Consider the following 19,679-nt stretch of genomic DNA (forward strand, 5'->3'; position numbering starts at 1 on the left):
GGGAAACACCATATTTTGTGTTACATAAACAACAACCTGATTATAGCTTGTTGAAGTGTTTGGTTCCTTAGTTTATGTTTGTAACTTGAAGAGTTCCAAACATAAGTTTGAACAAAGAGGAAAGCCTTGTGTTTTCTTAGGTTTTAAGGCCAATGTAAAAGGCTATAAGGTTTTTGATCTCACTACACATTCTTATTATGTTTCTAGAGATGTTAGATGGTTTGAGCATGTTTTCCCTTATGTTAGTCCTATGACAATAGACAAATTGAGTAGTGATTCTGATATTAGTATATATTTTATTAGAAGTCTAGAAAATGATATACAACATCAGAATCTTCTTGCTAATAAGTTTTATGACTTTAATGAGAATCTTTTTCCTCGTGAAGTCAATATGCCTGATAACTTAGAAAGAGTTCATAGTCATGACGATGCTATTGTTTACAATAATCACATTAATGATGATAATATTATGGTTCATGACAGCCTTCATGATAGTCCTGATGCTGGTTTATTTGAGCAAACTCAATGTCAACCTAGTGAAGTTTTGTTTGATCATTCTGATGAATATGAATCTCGAGTTTTAGAGACTAGCAATCCTGATAATGTCATTTCTGGTTCTGTTATACCAAATGTTGGTTCTCAGCACACTAAACCAATTCACAATGCTGAACCTGTTAACATAGAGCCTCTACAGAGTATTGATCTTGTTAACAATGATCTTGTTCGTAGATCTAGTAGAACAAGAACTGCCCCTGCCTACTTACATGACTTTCATTGTAATCAAGTTTCTATAGATTCTAATAGTTATAGTAAAAATAAAAATCTAGATAATACTGCTGGTCATCAGGTTTCTCATTCTCTAAGCAAAGTTTTGACATATGATAAAATTGGTCCTAGTTTTAAAAACTATATTATGAACTTAGAGATTATACCAGAACCTAGAAACTATAGAGAAGCTAGTCAGCATCCATGCTGGCAGCAGGCGATGCAAACAGAATTGCAAGCTTTAGAAGCAAATCAAACCTGGGTTCTCACTGAGCTTCCTCCTGGCCAGACCACTGTTGGGTCTTTATGGGTTTTTAAAGTAAAACTCAAGTCTGATGGAACCTTAGAGAGATACAAGGCTAGGTTAGTTGCAAAGGGCTATACACAAAGGGAGGGATTGGATTATACTGAAACTTTTTCACCTGTTATCAAACTTACTACTGTAAGATTGATTTTAGCTATAGCAGCCGTTAAGAATTGGAATCTTTTTCAATGTGATGTAAATAATGCTTTTCTTCATGGTTATTTAAATGAAGAAGTTTACATGAGTCCTCCTCCTGGTTTGCAGTTGCCTAGGCCTGGTTTAGTTTGTAAGTTGCAAAAATCCCTCTATGGATTAAAGCAAGCTAGTAGACAATGGTTTGAAAGATTATCAAAGTTTTTAGTTCAACATGAGTACAAACAAGCGATTTCTGATCATTCTCTTTTTATTAATGTTCAAAATGGTAAGCATACTATTTTGTTAGTTTATGTTGATGATATTATAATGACAGGAGATAACCTAAATGAAATTGATCATATTAAGTTTTTACTAGATAAAGAGTTTAAGATCAAAGATTTAGGTGAATTGAAATATTTTTTAGGCTTTGAGGTTGCAAGATCGAAAGCTGGAATTAATATTTCACAAAGAAAGTATGTATTGGATCTTTTAGCTGATTCAGGACTATTAGCCTGTAAGCCAGTAAAAACTCCAATGGATTCTTCTCTTAGATTAACTAAGGATGCAGGATATCCTATACCTGATGCAACTGTTTATAGAAGGCTTATTGGTCGTTTGATTTACTTAACCAATACTAGACCAGATATCTGTTACTCTGTTAACAATCTCAGCCAGTTCCTGGAGAAACCCACAGACATACATCTACAAGCTGCATACATGGTTCTACATTACTTAAAGAATGATCCAGGAAGAGGCCTTTTCTACTCTGCACAGAATCCATTACATCTCAAAACTTATTCAGATGCAGATTGGGCAACTTGTCAAGATACTAGAAGATCAGTAACTGGGTATTGTGTATTTCTGGGCAACTCACTCATCAGCTGGAAAAGTAAAAAGCAGCCTACCATTGCTAAATCCTCAACTGAAGCTGAATATAGGGCAATGTCAATACTTACAAGTGAAATACAGTGGCTTCTTTACATTTTTCAAGAGATTGGAATACCTCATTCCCAACCAGTACCTCTCTTTTGTGACAATATATCAGCCATTCACTTAACCAAAAATCCCACTTTCCATGAGCGAACCAAGCACATTGAGCTTGATTGCCATTTTATTCGAGAAAAATACCTTGCTGGAATAATTAAACCTCTTCACATCCCTTCTTTCTGTCAAATTGCAGATTTTTTTTACAAAGGCTCTATCTTCAACAGATTTTCAAAGACTGTTGAGCAAGCTTAGAGTTCTGTCTCTATACTCTACAGCTTGAGGGGGGGTAATAAACATTATATATCTTTAGGGGTTATTTTATAACTATCTATGAGTTCTTGGTGATAAACTGTTATTTACCATTCCTTCTTATAAGGGCTAATATGTTCATAGCCAATATAAAAGGAGCTTCCCTGTATTTTGTAAGTTTAACGAAAATCTCAGATTAGTTTGTTAATTGTTGATAAATAATAGATGTTAGTTGATTTTTCTACTAAAAGTAGTTATTTTGAAATTTTACCAAATACCTTGTATCTCATGTATAGAATTAAAAGGTAAAAAGTAGTTCCGAAAAATGGAAACAAATTGACAGTAAAATTGTTCTCCAAACTTATGATAGACAAGACCTTGGAAGTGGGTAGGCCACCTTTACCTAAACTTTTTTTGTAACAAAAAAGGATTTAACCGAATACCAAATTAGTTTAATATTAATTACCAACAATTAATATATTCTACCTATATTACATGTATTATTTATTTTTATTTTTTTATAAATGATGAAATAGAGTGATTTTTCAAGACATTCAATGTTGAACACATGAGTTCTCAACTACACTTTACAAAAATGTCGAAATCAAGTTAAATTTAATATTAAATGAGAGACGGGATTATTATTATTATTTTTTTTTATAGAAATTGGGACGAGACAGACCTTGAGCGGAGAGAGCATCCATTGCCCAAGAACTGACAAACCCGTCATATATTAAAAAAAGAAAAGGAGAGTGTTTAGAGAAGAGGAAGGAAAACAAATAAGAAGAAGGGGGAAGGAGAAAAGTTTAGGAAAGATCGAGAAAAACGCAAATGAAAAATATTACAGATGTCATCATTGATAAACCTGTGACAAAAAGCAGGCTCTGAAGGCCACCAATTGATCACAGAGGAAGAGACTCCAAACTTTGCCAAAGCATCAGCAACGCGATTCCCGTCCCTAAAGATGTGTGTAAAAATAATGTTCATCCTAGAGCAAATGCTGAGACAATGCAACCACTCTTGACGAATACTCCAAGGAACATCCATGGAACAAAGTCGAAGCAGATTAACTACGTACATGGAGTCTGACTCAACCCAAAGATGATGCCAATTTTTCTCCCAAGCAAGTTCAATTGCGAAAATAGCGGCTCTCAATTCAGCCATATAAGCAAAAGAAGGAGGGGTGGAAAAAGCAAAACAACCTTTGGGAAAGCCGCGATAGTTACGAAAGATACCCTCCGCTCCCGCCTCGTCAGGAGTACCAAAAACAGAGCCGTTCACATTGACTTTAACCCAACCCGGAGAAAGTTTAAGCCAATGTACCAGAATAATGTTGGGAGCCAGAGGCAGCCTTGGAGAAGCCACAAGATGGGATGGGAGACATAATTATTGTTTAAGAAAAAATATAGCAAAAATAATTATGGAGTAATTTTGTGTTTATTTATTTTGATGTTATATTCTGAAGTCTTAAATGAAAAATTATGATCCTAGTCAAACTTATTTATTTTATTTGTATATGAAGAAAATTGCAAATTTTCAACCATTAAAATTGATGATGTCAAATTGATCACTTCAAGTGTCCAAGATTCATGTCACCTTAAAGCAAAGATTCACGACCATCCATTTTGTGTGAATGCCATTTTTCAATCTTTATTTTTTCAAACAAAAATAATCTCAAGAATCTATAAGATCTTCTATTCTTATTGAGTAAGTTATATTCATTTTCACAAATTGCCACCTAACTTTAAAATATAATATATAATAACTCAATATTACACTTTCTGACATTATAAACACTAAACATTAATCAGACTATCTCCAACATATTTCATCATTTTTTATGCATCAAATCGTATTTTCTCTTCTTCAGTGTTTTTGCTCCAATCTATTTTCTCATTTTCTCTCTTTAAATACAAGATTCTCTTTCAAATAATAATATTTTATAACAAAATATAAAATAACTATATTTATATATCAAAAAGTAAACAAAAAATAAAAAGATAATAATAAAATGATAGAAAAAAATCATATTTATCAAAATAAAAATACGGTTTGACGAACCATCATCAAATTTCATTTTCTAATTATGGTACTACTAATTTAAACAAAAAGTAGTGCAAATTTTTGTTGTTTTGAGATGACTTCAGACGTTAGCTTAGTTGATGATAGTCTTATTTTACATTATTTTTTTGAAAGACTTATTTTACATTAATTAAAAAAATAAAAAGTAAAACAAAAGACACCAGCTGGACATTGCACTTAGACATTGTAGGCTAGCCCATGGTATAATATATATTTTTCCTCGTGAGAAATGAACCCACTAAATAATCATACTTGAATTTTGTCCAATGATTAAAATAATCAAATTGGTAATTGTTGTGTTACTATAGTTTCCACCACTTTCAGCTATTATTTAGCATCCTCCAGCTCCAATATCTGCTAAATTAATCAAATCCAAAATCCCTAAAATCAGCAGCAATAAGAATTAGAAAATGCAACTCAAAAATCAACAATCAAGATCAATTAACTTCCGTTAAGCAATTAATTAAGATTAATCACATTGTGCTCTTTATTAGTTTACAAAAAATTAAGGGGTGAATTGCCAAAGATTGAAAAGGTAAGATGGCAAACCAAACAAATGACATCTGATTGGGACATGTGTTCTACGTTAGCTGTCTGTATATATCTCATTTACAGGGTTTGTTTATCTTCTGTAATCTCAATCTACTCTACTCTTGTTTCCACCAAAAAAACACTAACAAAAAAATGGTTCCTGCTACAGCCCACCCCACCTCATGAATTTCTTCACTTCATCATACAAAACTAAAATGGCAGCAGCCCCAGTGCCTCTAAACATATTTGACAATGCCCCACGATAAAACGAGATCAGTCCCTCTCTCCTGTAAATTTTCTTCCAGCAGTCAAATGTGCCATGATACATAGGTTGTTCCAGACCAGATTGCATCATCATCCGCCTTCGAACTGTATCTAAAGGGTATGACAACAACCCAGCAGATGTTGTCACTGCTTGAGCCATCATCCACCGCTTCCACAATGCTAACTCAGGTTTATCATCTTTGGACATTATCTCCTTCAAGGTATCGAAACCCCCAAAATACAGGCCCCTGTGAATAATCATCCCATGTAGAGAGGCCGGAAGCCCTTTGTAAATTCCCCGAACCCCATCTTTCTTGCATATGGTGCTCAGGAAATGGTATATACCTCGAAATTGCCGAGCATCAGTTCTTCCAACATCAGCAGCAAGGCGGGTATGTGCAATATCTAGTGGATATATTACTATCAATGTTGTGCAGCCAGCTGCAGCTCCTGCTATGAAGTTGGCAGATGCACCAGACACAAAATGACCATCTCGATGATTTCCATTTCTTAATATATTCCTATAAAGATCCTGCAACAAAAATAGTACTAATCATTAAATCATCACAGAAATACATGATATGAACAAATAAAGGTTTCTTCTACAAACATTTGACCATTGAGAATATCCTGTTCTAGCAAAATTCGTTTCATCACTTCATGTATTATCGTCAACAACACTGATAAGTTTGTAAATTTCTATTACAACTTGTCTACCACATATAACTAGTAACCTGATACTTCTCCAAAGACATATTCCATCTCAATAGTTTACCCGTTTTTAGCAGAAAGTGCTGTCAACTGGACTGAAAACAGATACTGTAATCATTTTAAATAGCACTGAATACATCTTAACCAAATTTCGGCCCAACAAAATTGGTTATACTCGGTCTTGCAGCCGACCTCAATAAAAACACGACCAACTGTGAAATGCTTAACTTGATTTTGGTGAAAGAAAGAGTCAAAATGACCCATGGTGGAAGATTTTATTGGGACTTTATGGCATTATATACCACGGCATTTTGAATCTTTATTAGATTCTGATTCATTAGGTTTGATTAAATCATCACTTGCTAATAAAGTTAACAATTCAGACAGCCATTATCAATAATCAGAATTTTCCACAACTTTCAAGTAACTGACTAATTATTATGGAATAGGCAAATAACAAATCACAAGTAGTTTTTAGCAGAACTGTGAATGCTGTGGCATTTACCTTTCATTTTCCAACTGAAAACATATGCATTTCTCTCCGTTGCTGTCTATACACAAACACCTCAAATCCTTCCTCAAAACATGTTTGAGAAATTTATCCAAATTCAACTGCTCATTTGTTACCTAATTCTATTTACAATATTGTTTTGCAATCATTCATATAAACCCTCAAATCCTATGACCAGTTAAATTAGAGAATGCCGATACAACTTTTTTCCATTTTGCATCTTGGATCATATTCTGGGAATTTTGTATGAATTGTTATCTCTCCAGTTTGCTCTGGGACATTCGACAGTCCCTTACAAGATAATATCTGAAATAGATATCTCTCATAAAATTTTCTATTATATTTCTTGCTACTTCAAATGACAAATGCCCATTTTATTTTACTCGTCTTATGACTATAACCAGCCAATTTTGTAACTGCACGATATAACCTATTGGCTATGGAATCATATAAGGCACTAACTATAATAGAGCAAGCAAGGAAAATAAAGCACCAATGTGTTCATAGCTGCTAGCAATCCCAAACATTTACATTGAACAAAATAATTCCCTATAATTGTTTACTTAGGGATATGTCAAAAGCCAAATGTCATATTACTCTTACAAGAACTTTGCTGTTTTTACCTCCAAGGGTTCAACACTGTTACCTCAATAAAAGTGTTATATCATATGATTCATATATCTAGATGATTGTTGTAGACTGTTAGACGATAATCTTCACCCCAGCACTCAATTAACCCAATAATCTTCTCCAAGATGTTATTCTTTCCTACTTCCCGGGAGTAGATATACTAAATATTTAGATTACTCTTCAATATATACTGCATCGTAAATTCACATACAAATTGCCAAAGAAAAGATTGATAAGAAAATTTAAGAAAGCCAAGCCAGAGAGATAATTGAAGAAACTTCCAAGGAGAATGAAAAGGGGTAGTTATGATAATTTTATAAACTTCTAGTGTAGGAGTTAAAGCATTATATCCCAGCTAAAAGGTTATGTGAATTCTTTGGAGACAGTTTTCAAGTCAAGGCAAGCATCATTTACTAAATATGTTTATGATTGTAAGTAACTACTACCATGAAAGCATAAAATACGTTTGGAGTATGTTATTTGCACAACTTATTACAAGTGATAATCTCATCATATCAAGTATGAGTTTCTGTGACATGTTAAGCTATTGTGGAGAAACTGGCAGCTATGCTAATTCCTTTGTTTGAGTGCCCTAATATAACTCAAGAAAACCAAAACAGGATCAAAATTGTCATAATGAATTAATTCGAAGGGGAACCCTTCAAATATCCCTGACATTCTATTCAAATTGAAATCTAAAAAATCAAAATCTTACCCACAATAATACATCGAACACATTATAGGAAAAAGAAGACAAAAACTGAAAATGATACCTTAAGCGAAAAATTGAGAGCAACAGAAGGGTAATAGCGAAGAACGCTACTTCCATTGCCTCTCCAAAGAGAAAGAACCCCTTCTTCGCGAACCGTGCGAACGATGCAATCAATCATGCCTTTGAATTTGGTGCGGCCACCGCCAACAATGGCAATATTGCTCTCCTGGGTCTGCAGCAATAGCTTGGCTCTCTCAATTGGGGCCACGATTGTGTGCACCACTCCACCCATAACCGCTCCGGCCATCAGATCTCTTTGGAAGTTGGTCATCCATCTCAAGTGCTTCGACTTGCTATGTTCTCCTGGGTCATCATTATCTCTGCTCATTCTTCAAACTCTTCTAACAAAATATTAAAAAAAGAAAGAAAGAGAGAAATCTATAATCCTAAAGCTCTCTCATTTTGTGAAAAGGAGAAATCTTGACCGTTGAATGGCGTGTTTGATATAAAATTGGTGATTACCCCATTGTCAGCGTCTTTAACCCTTTTATGACTTGCTTTTAAACAACTATTTGATTTGAGAGAGTTTCAGATTCTGAAAAAGAAAATGCCATTTTTAAATACAACCTTCCCCTGTTCTCTCTGTTTCCCTCTTTCATATATTCTGATATTTTTATTATCCTAAACTCCTACATTAAAGGTAAAGAACAGAACACCTTATTTCACTCTTTTGCTGTATTAAATCGTGTCACAATGAGAAACATAATTTCTTTATTGTAATAATTTAAACAAGAAAATACTAAAAATAAATCATTAGAAATATATATATAAAAAAAAAACCTTATTTTACTTGATTAAAAAAAAAATATATATATATATATATATATATTATCCAAAAAAAAAACCTTATTTTATTAAGGAGAACATATTTTTAACCTCAACATATTTTATTCTTAATATTGGTAAATTGGATCAATTTGAGATATAATTTATCAAACTGTCTTTTCAGTTCTACACTTTATATGTGGATCATTTTATCATATATTAGTAATATATTACAAACACATGAATAGACTTGAAAAAAATAAAAGAAAAATTATAATGTATTTTGTACGAGTTAAACAAAAAAAAATTCAAATATTTCGTCCAATTTAAAAATATTAATCTCCAATTTATTACTAAGTCACAAAAAATATGAACTTTTTTTAAAACTATCTGACATGTAACTAGTGAAAAATAAGAAACAAAATAATTGTATTTTATAATAATGTTTGAAATTGATTCAATTTGCCAACATTAGAGGTACAATTGTTTTTGGCTCCTAATGTAAGGAGTAAGATTGAATCATTTTAAACATTAAGAATAAAATTGTTGCTCACTCTAACGTTATGGATATTTTTACACTTTATCAAAATGAAAATTGATGAGTCGTATGTTTTTTTATTTTTCATATATTGAGCCTGGCAGGATGGATTTGGTTCAATTATTAGATGGTAAAATTATAAAATTGGATTAAATGGGAGACTCATTTACATTTTTAACTCACTTACTCAACATATTACATATCTAGACGATGTTTGTGTGACATTTCCAAAATACCCTCACCCTTTCATCTTCCCTCTTCCCCCTTCTACTCCTTACGCGAACTGTTGCTCTCCCAGACTTTTGATCTTCCTCTTTTCCTTTAAATTTCACGAAATCTGCACCATTTCTCCACATCACCATGTATTTCTCTTCTTCATCTCTTCATCTCTTGATTCTTCATCGTCCTAATCCTAGAAAACGAAGCCATGGTTCTTCATCTTTCTTTTCCTGCTCGTTTCTTGGTTTCTTTCTTCTTGTGACCACCGAAAAAATGGCTATTCTACGTTATTTTCATCATTTTTCCCAGTTTATCATATTGTTATCGTCGATTTTAAGGGTGAAAGATGCGAAAAATGTAAGTATCTACTGTTTTCTCTGCGTTTTTCCAGAAAATCACTTCGCGTAGTCTGGTTTCGCGAAGATCTGCAATGAGAAAGAGCTTGAAACATGACGATCTACTTCACGAATCGATGATTTCGTGAAGTTTGCGAGTAGAACAGTTCATGATTTTTCACTCGCAGACTTCGCGAAATCATCGATTCGCGAAGTAGATCGTCACGTTTCAAGCCTCGCAGACTTCACGAAATCATCGATTCGCGAAGTAAAATCATCCTCTTTCCTGCACATTTATATTTGCATGCTTCGCGAATCCTCATTTCGCAAAGCCAAATTGTCCTTTTTTCTGCCTAACACGATTAAATTTTCTGAAGGTGGTTGAATACATAACATCCATTTCTGGAAGGCGGTGTACTGGGGTACCATGAGAGACATACTTCCCAAAAGGCCTGGACTTCCATTTCAAGATTGGTCACATTCACTTTAAAATGATTTGTTAGGAGTTATTGTGGTAATCTTGTTGTGTACCATGTGATACGTCCATCCCAAAAGGTCTGGATTTCCATTTCTCATCCCAAAAAGTCTGGACTTCCAATACTGGGAGAAATTTCCGTCTAGATTCGTCACGTTCGCTTTAAAATGATTTGTTAGGAGTTTATTGTGGCAATCTTGTTGTAAATTTTGATAATGTTATGATTTTAATGTTGTTATTGTGGCAATCTTGTTGTAAATTTTGATAATGTTATGATTTTAATGTTGGAATCCCTTGTTGTTGTGCCTTTTGTTGTTATATACCACTTCGCAAAAAATCGTTCGGACTTCGCATATTGAGAAATCTGCGAATTGAAATCATCTAATAACCCAAACATTATCTTTACAGACTTCACATAAGGTGAAATCTGCGAAGTTAGACGAGAGGGAGACAGACGCGACGTAAAATTACAAACATATTAAGGGTATTTTGGAAAAGTCACACAAACATAGTCTAGATATGTAATAGGTTGAGTAAATGGGCCTCCCATTTGACCCAATTTTGTAATTTTCCCTTATTAGATTGATGTTGCTTTTAGATTATGGCGTGATTGATAACTAAACGAACTGTTGTCGACATATTTTCTTTTTTTGGTGCAAAAACTGTTATCGACATATTAATAGCAAAGGTAAAGGTTATGCTTCAGTTAGGTAAAGATCCACATTAAATTTTGATGGAGTGGGAATCGAACCTCAAACCTGACAAGCAGAGATTCAACTCCTTACCACTTGAACTAACTTTCATTGGCATTTGTTTTAGTTATTAATTTGCAGTTATTGCAGCTAGTTGTTTCTGTTAGATTTTAACCGGCTGATAAGTAGTGTTTGACAAATTTACGATGAATAATATAAAAAAAAAACTAATAAAGATATGTTTTAAATCAAATATATAACAAATAAATAAATAAAAATATTATGCGAATGTTAATAGAAAGGGTTAAGATGCAAAAATACCCCTAACGTTTTGGGTCAGAATCAATGTTACCCCTAACGTCTAAAATAGTGCAATTTTACCCCTATTGTTGGAAGCCATGAGCAATTTTACCCCTAATGTTGATATATTGGGTCAATTTCAGATACTATTATAAAACACATATATTTTTGTTCTTTATTCTACACCAATTGAATAACAATTCATTCTAAAAAAAGGATTCATGTTTTTTACAATTGAACAATAGAATTAGAGATTAATATTTATAAATTCGGTGAATTTTTTGAATTTTTTCGTCTAATTCGTACAAAAAGACAGTATATTTTTTATTGGATCATTTTTTTTCACATCTCAACATATGTTTGTGAGTTGTTACTGATAAAATGATGCATGTGTGAAGTGTAGATGACAAGATTCATTACCGAGAAAACAGTTTGATAAATTATTTTTCAAATTGACCAAATTTATCAACATTAGAGGTAAAATTACTATTGGCTTCCAACGTTAGGGGTAAAATTGCACCATTTTAAACGTTAGAGGGAAAATTGCTCTTGACCCAAAATGTTAGGGGTATTTTTGCACCTTAATCCTAATAGAAAATGATATAATCAGATAATTTTTTTAAAATAAAAAATATTTGATACGTTGTATCCGAGTAGTTTTTTAGATCCTTCTTCATTTGGTATGATATAAGAATAAGAGAAGATCAGAGAGCGATCAGCGTCCGGCGAACCCGTTCTGATATTTAAGTTAGCAAGGGTTGAAGGAAGGTTGAAGATAACTAGAGTATTGATAATATCTATATTTACGTACCTCTCATATTTATATTATCTACCAAGGGTAATTTTTGTCATTTTGAGAATATGCGCTAATGAGTCACCAGACACATGTCAGCCTTCGGTTGGCTCTGTCCAGTTCATATTTTGATATCGTCAGGTGGTGCACCTTGCCATGTAGTAAGTGTGCTGCCAAATGTTGATGTTTCATTGAGCCTACGACCTTCAGTCCTTTGAAGTGTCAGGCAACGCGTTATGTCCTTTATCCATGTCCTTTGTGTAATCGTCTATTTTGATTGAACGGTTGTTATGATGGAGGTGGGAATTCTTCCACATGGCTGAAGGGTTTTACTCGCATCTTCAAGGAATATTCTTTTCTCCAGATCGGGCAGTTCTTGTGAATCCTCTGTTGGTCCCGTGTGATTAGTTCCAAGGGGGGGGGTTAGGAACTAATGTAACTTTTTTGATTTTAATTAAGCTGACTTAATATATTTTCTTAAGTTTGTCAACTCAGCTTTGGTCAGCACAGCCGATTGTAGCGTAAGATAGCTTTAGCCAGATATTGACTAGAGCTATTTTACATATGAGTTGGGAATTGACACTTTTGTGGTCAGCTTTCAACTCAGCACTCTTATTTACTCAATATCAATTTAGACAATTTGTATGCTGAGTAAATATAACAAGCAACACATACAGATATATATATATATATATTGAGAGAGTTAGAGATTACTCAGCACGACTTATCCTGGTTCGGCCTCTCCGCCTACGTCCAGTCCCTAGAGTCCCTCCGGGCTTTTGAAATCCAATACTGAGCTCTTTAAAGGTAGAGCACAAACCGTTTACAAGGCAGTTGAATATGCAAGAGTACCTTCCTCTATTCGTCTACTCAACTCCTACTAAGTGTTATAACCGAACACTTAGGTTTCTCTACCACTGAGTATTTACAACCAAACACTCAGCACAACACTCTCAATTTTACAATTGATACAAATTGTTCTTTTCGAATGAAGAACACTTTAGATGATTACAAGATCACTCTAGCTTTTACACATAATAGAAAAGTTGGTGTAAGATCTCTCTTTGTTTTGATGTGCTTTTTGCTTGTATTTTTCTCACTTGTATTTTCTGTGATTCGGCAATATTCCAAGAGGTTTACTTGTCTCTTTATAGTTGCAATCTGAAGATCAAATCATTTGAATTTGATTTGCCCGTTGAATCCAAAACGGCTCTTTTGGGAGACAATGCTCTGGTCAGCTTCAGGTTTGCAGGCCAATCCTATCGTCTGATTTCCTCAGGTACCAGGCTTGTCCTTTTCTTGCAGTTTTGTCTTCTTATACATGTTTCGTCTTTTAGCTAACGGACGTTTGACCCATGCATCTCGAAATCATATTTGTGCGTAATTCCGAGGTTCCTATTATTGGTTCAGACAGTTGTCGGACTTGTCTTCTAGCTAACGGATGTTTGGTGCTGTCCTGAAGATCACTCGGCATGACTTTGTTATTCGTTGTCTTCTGTTTGTTGTTAATCCAGATACTAAGTTCTCTTTTACTCAGCTTCCATGGTCAGCTTCGTTCTGCAAGAACTTAGTTCGAAGACTCTTCTATTCTTGATACTGAGTTTCGCTCCACTCAGCTTCATGATCTCTAAGCTTCTGTTCCGAAGATGACTTATCTTCTGTTATGCTGAGTTCCACTCTACTGTGATCTTATGCTGGCTTTGTCCTGTCTTACTTTTTATTTATATTTATATTTATACTCAACATTGAACAAACATATTAGTACAATTAAATCAAAGCACTTAAATTTAATTGTCCCTTAATCATGAATTAACTTAAATGATTTTGTCAAATCAAAATCGTATGGAAATGTGTTTCAACATCCTCCAGATCCGAAGGGTGACATTATCCCACGTATAAAGGATTATTCCATGGAAAAATCCTTAGGGTATCATATGTCCCCCCTTTCAACCCTTATCCGAGCTCTTTTAGGTTTGGATCACCGAACGAAGAATTTTTTTCTGGTCATCGTTGATCCGTCATCATTTCTGCTTCGAACACTTTAATGAAACATGTACCTCCATATTGTACCCCACGCGAGGAGTTGATGTGATGTCAATCGTGTCACTCTCTCTTCCCGTGATTGGTTGAGACTCTTCGATTACTGTTCCCTGTCATTACCTGCATTTAATGTAGGTTGTCAAATCGTCACCGCCATTTCTAATGTTTTGAGTAGGCCTATAAATACAAAACTATGATTGGTATTTATTTTCTTTCTACGCTCCCTTTTCCTTTCAAACTTGTATTGGATTTTCTCGTTTCCTTCTTCTTCTCCACTGACCTAGATTTTTCCATTCAAGTAAGTGTGTTGATATCTTTCCTTATTTTATCTTCTTTAATTATGACACCTAAAATGAAACTAGCTTCCACTGATCCTTCTAGTAGCAAGCCCAAAAAGGCACTTGTCCCAAAACCTAGACTTTGAGTAGGTTTCTTTTATGATCAAATAAAACCCTGACTAAAATAACCTTTAAATATCCTGATTTTGGGCGCCTAGAGGCCATACTTCCAAGCCTTTGTTAGGTGATTATCTAGGCTCCTAAAGGACATATAGGGTTCTATAAGATTTTCTTAGAGCATGGGCTTAGATTGCCTTTTTATAATGGCGTAGTAAATGTATTGAATGAATTCTACATGTGTCCTGCTAAAATTTCTCCGAATGGTTGGCTTGATTTATTGTCGCTGGTCAAGCTCTATGATGACTTAGATTTTGTCTTGATTAGGGCTCTTTTTTTGCCATATTTGGACCCTGGCAATTCGGGACCAGGAGGATTTTGTTTGGTTTAACAAGACCATATCTGATCGAAAGCCCTTTATCACCAAGAAAAGCTCCAGGGTGAATAATTGTAAACCATATTGGTTTTGGATCCATATCATGAAGGAAAAATAAGGGAGACCGATAGAATGGGCCTCGTATCTCGATGGGTTCCTTTTTCGAACCTCATGGAATGATTATCCTATCAACAAGACCTCTTGGCCAGTGATGCGCCTCACGGCGTTCGCACCGCGAGACTCACTAAAGGATAAGTGTACCCCGTCGTTATCAAGTAATAAATTTCTGGTTAAGTCCAGGTTATCGTCCACAGGATTTATTTCTGCAAGTATCGAGTTACTTGGTCTCAGGTGTTATCTAGGCTTAGGGGGTTTTGAGTTGGTTTTTCTAAGTTAATCTACTCCTAGGTTGAATTATACTATTCCTAGCTAAGTTATCTGATTCTAACTAAGTTATTCTACACCTAATTAAGTTACTCTACCCCTAATTAAGTTAAACTACTCCTAAGTGATCTTTTACCAATGCAATTATCCGAAGGAACATGAAGGGATACGATGATAATGAAAATAGATTGTTTAAGCAATTGAATTAAAACCTAAGTCACTTGTGTCCGAGGCGATTAACCCGACCTATCCTCCTAAAGTCCCTAGTTCGTGATTCCCTTGTAAGGCCGAAACTAGCTCTAAGGCTCAGCAATTTGGGCTTAATCTTCTATAGGGTCGTCAATCCTATAGGCACTGACTAGGTCAGATTCAGCTCGCAATATGTGCCAACTTGATTTTGGGATTATCGAATGAGTTAAACCAATCAGACAAAGCGTAAGACAAAGATTAAAGCATTAAAACAATTGAATGAACAAGAACTATAATATATATCAAAGATGAAAGTATTGTCACGAAGTTACAATGAGCCTAGGATTCATAACATGTATCAGAGGCTAGACAGAATATAAAAGAAGAAAAATCCCTTTCAGGGAACCTGTCTACCAATGCAGGCGTCTTCCTAGGACTTAAGGATGGAGCTTGAGCAATCCTCGGTGAACGGAGCTTCGGAGGTGTCTTCAATGAAGGTTTGAAGGATATGGAGGAGGTTGAGAGGATTTCTCAAGATGAAAAGCTAAGAAAATTACAAAAGATAAAAGATGCCTAATTTACATTGGAAAAATCCTATTTATAGACGCGGCTCGGCCCCTTTTCTTGACCTATTTCATGTCCTTATGCAGGTAGGAAGTCGTGGGGTCCATCGTGGCGTCGTGGGGGCGGAATTGGTCTTTTTGACCAATTCCCGCAGGCCTGCTCGCCGAGCAGGGCGAGCTGCTTGGTGAGCAGGCGCTGCTCGTCGCGAGCAGCCCTCTGCCGGCCTGCTCGGCGAGCAGGCATTGCTTGCTCGGCGAGCAGGCCTCTACCGGCGAGCAGGCCTCCAGGGGCCTGCTCGGTGAGCAGGCACAGTCTGCTCGGCGAGCTGTCTTGCTCGATATGCCTCCGCGTGTTTGCCGAACGCCAATCAACGTGTTCTTCGCCCGAATTTATCCCTGCGCATGCACAAAACTCCAGATAACATTAGTCCAAAGGCTAAATTGACCCGCCAATCGCTTATTTGAGCAAACGCTTCGTTTGGCGCGACTTTTGACGGATCAATTAGCTTGAAAAGATAACGGAATTATTAGATGCATGCCAATTTGGCCGTATTTGCCTAGATTGATCACAAAATGAGCTTAAACAGCGAAAAGTAAATAAAACATTTCCAATTTCTAACTAACTCACACAAAAGCATTTAAATGCGAGAATTGCTCGCTTATTAACTAAATAACACAAAAACCCGTCCTAAAACCGTACCCAAAGATAGGGGTTTTTGACCCCTATCAAACCTCCTCGCACTTAAAACTTTACTTGTCCCCAAGTAAACTAAAAAAACTAAACCCGTAATCACAAACAAGCTAGAAGACCTCCCGGTTTGACTAGGTGTTTGACATAATTTCGAGCATCTGTAATCACATGCATTCGGAAATACAAAGTAGAGACACGATATCCAAAAGCCGCATTTCAATTATCATAGGTCATATGTTTTAAGCAAAAGGACACATGTTCAATTAAACGAGCTTGAGGGGATCGCCAAGTAAAACACCTCACCATAGGTAGTTCACTCATTTCACACAATTTTGGTGGCTAAAGTGTTTACTCTCGGCTTATGTTCTTGCTTAGGATTACGTTGATTTTGCACGTTCATCCGAGTTTCTCTACTATGCTATATGACTCTGATGATATCAAAAACAGCCTCGAATTGGGGTTGTAATGTGGTTAGAGGGTTAAAGGTACAACAAGGGTTAATAGTTCTAGCGCTAGAAAAACAAGGTTCAAATGGCTTTAGCAAATATGAAGTGATTGAGCTTTTTATTCATCCATTATTCTCTTTTTTGGGATGTTTTCTTGAGACGTTTTGATTTAAAGAACTGGGGAATGAAGTTCTCCCCTTTTAGTTCGTCTCTTTTCTTTTTCTTTTTCTGTTTTTCTCTTTTCTTTTTCTTGGATAGTGATGCTCATTCACTTCTTAGCCTTTTGGCTTGCTACTATAATGCCATAACAAAGAAAAAGCGCTAGAAGAAAACAAAGGCTCAATTTGAGCTTTGCAAAAACTTTGGGTTAAGTAGAAAACCAAGTGATGGTTTGCAAAAATAGGTTAGAACGAAAGAAAAATCTATAAACTACAAAAATATAGGCTCAAAGGGCTTCCTAGAGTGGATGAAAAAGAGAAAATAAGGTAAAGAAAAGGGTTAATTCTAATGAGGCTGATTTCATCGTTTATCATCTCAAATCATTGCATGTAGGTTCAACACAGTATTAGGTGCAAAATCGTAATCTTCCACAAGTCAAAGCATTCACACAAAAATGTCAAGAAAAAGAGCTTTTTGATGTTCGCTCTTAGGCTCAAATTCAACTCACAATTCTTTGGGTTTCAATTTTGTGTTTACTGGTTCTCCCCAAACTCGAGTTTAACATCACATGCCTTCAATTCTTAAGTTATCTACCTAAGTAATGATTTTGACATTTCTTCAAAAGTAGGGTCTAAATGCAAACTTTAGCTCATGCTTTTACAGATACGAGGGTTGTGTCCTACACCTAAACTAGTTGTCATGCGATCTTAGATTCGGTTCTCAGCCCTCAAGGACAAATAACGAAGTTTAGATTCGAAGGAGGTTCACGGTTTTAGGTCCTAAACATGCAAAACATAAATAAAAACCGAAAAACGCAAAACTAAACTAGACACGACGCAACAAAAATTTTAAAAATTATACAATTTTTGTAAGTTTGTCTACCCCTCCTCCTCACACTAAAAATATGCAATAAGTTCCAACATTGCATCACAAATCATAAAGAGCAAGTGTAAAGAGTTAGGGTGGAGAAGACAACTTACTAATCATCTTGAAGACGGAGGATTTGGACACCCGAAGTGTCTTTACCGAGATAAAGTTTGAGTCGATGTCCATTTACTTTCTGGGTGGTTCCATCATTCAACATAATCTCAACCATACCGGAGGGATGTGCGTCAAGAACTGAGAATGGTCCATACCATCTACTCTTGAGCTTGCCAGGGAAGAATCTCAATCGGGAGTTATAAAGCAGTACTTGGTCGCCTTTTTGGAAGGTTTTCCGCTGTACTTTTTTATCATGCACCCTCTTGGTTCGTTCTTTGTACAGCTTGGCATTCTCGTAAGAGTTATATCGGAGCTCATCCAGTTCATGTAGTTGTGTTAACCGTAGGTCACCTGAAAGTTTAGGGTCAAAGTTTAGAAATTTCAGCGCCCAATAAGCTTTGTGCTCTAATTCAACAGGCAAATGACAAGATTTCCCGAAAACTAAACGGTAGGGGGACATTCCTATGGGAGTCTTGAATGCTGTCCGGTATGCCCAAAGAGCATCGTCCAGTTTAAGACTCCAATCTTTTCTAGCATTCCCCACCATTTTCTCAAGAATACGTTTTAGCTCTCTGTTTGATACTTCTACCTGACCACTCGTCTGAGGATGGTAAGGTGTTGCGACCCTATGGGCTACGCCATACTTTTGGAGCAACGTGTCAAACTGTTTATTGCAGAAATGGGATCCCCCATCACTAATGATAGTCCGGGGGGTTCCAAATCTAGCAAAGATATTCTTTCTCAGGAATTTTATCACTACTCGAGCATCGTTTGTGGATAAGGCTTCGGCCTCTACCCATTTAGAGACATAATCAACCACGACAAGAATGTATTGGTTGGTGTGTGACATAGGGAAAGGTCCCATAAAGTCTATGCCCCAAACATCAAATAGCTCACAGACGAGTATGCCTTGTTGAAGCATCTCATTCCTCCTAGAGATATTCCCTACTCTCTGACATGCATCACAGTATTTAATATAACTATTGACATCACTATGCATTTGTGGCCACCAAAGCCCACTTTGGAGGATTTTTGCCACTGTCCTATCTGGCCCAAAGTGGCCGCCTGGTTCCCTAGAGTGGCACATGTTAATCACTGACTCTACCTCCTCCTCAGGTATACATCTCCTAATCATGCCATCGGTGCAGAATCGAAATAAATAAGGTTCTTCCCAAAAATATTGTTTGCTTTCAAACAAAAACTTACGTCTTTTGTTCGCATCTAAATCAAGAGGAAGAATGTTACCGACTTTGTAGTTCGCGATGTCTGCAAACCAGGGGAGAGTTTTTACCGAATATAACGTTTCATCCGGGAATACCTCCTTGATTGCCTCATGCTCTAAGGATTGCTGATCTGACTCTAACCTAGATAGGTGGTCCGCTATCACGTTTTCCACC

At 35.8% G+C, this 19,679-nt stretch overlaps 1 protein-coding gene across 1 annotated transcript; it reads right to left on the reverse strand.

Annotated features, from left to right (window-relative positions):
• Positions 1-4,955: 4,955 nt before the first annotated feature.
• LOC136204086 (probable ADP,ATP carrier protein At5g56450) lies at positions 4,956-8,566 on the reverse strand. The gene is made up of 2 exons (XM_065995276.1): positions 7,943-8,566; positions 4,956-5,849 (listed from the first exon to the last, which is right to left on the reverse strand). The coding sequence occupies exons 1-2, from the start codon at positions 8,267-8,269 to the stop codon at positions 5,217-5,219; spliced, it is 960 nt and encodes a 319-aa protein (XP_065851348.1). The 5' UTR covers positions 8,270-8,566; the 3' UTR covers positions 4,956-5,216.
• Positions 8,567-19,679: the final 11,113 nt, after the last annotated feature.

The sequence above is a fragment of the Euphorbia lathyris genome, chromosome 8 (assembly GCF_963576675.1).
Source record: "Euphorbia lathyris chromosome 8, ddEupLath1.1, whole genome shotgun sequence".
Lineage (NCBI taxonomy): Eukaryota > Viridiplantae > Streptophyta > Magnoliopsida > Malpighiales > Euphorbiaceae > Euphorbia > Euphorbia lathyris.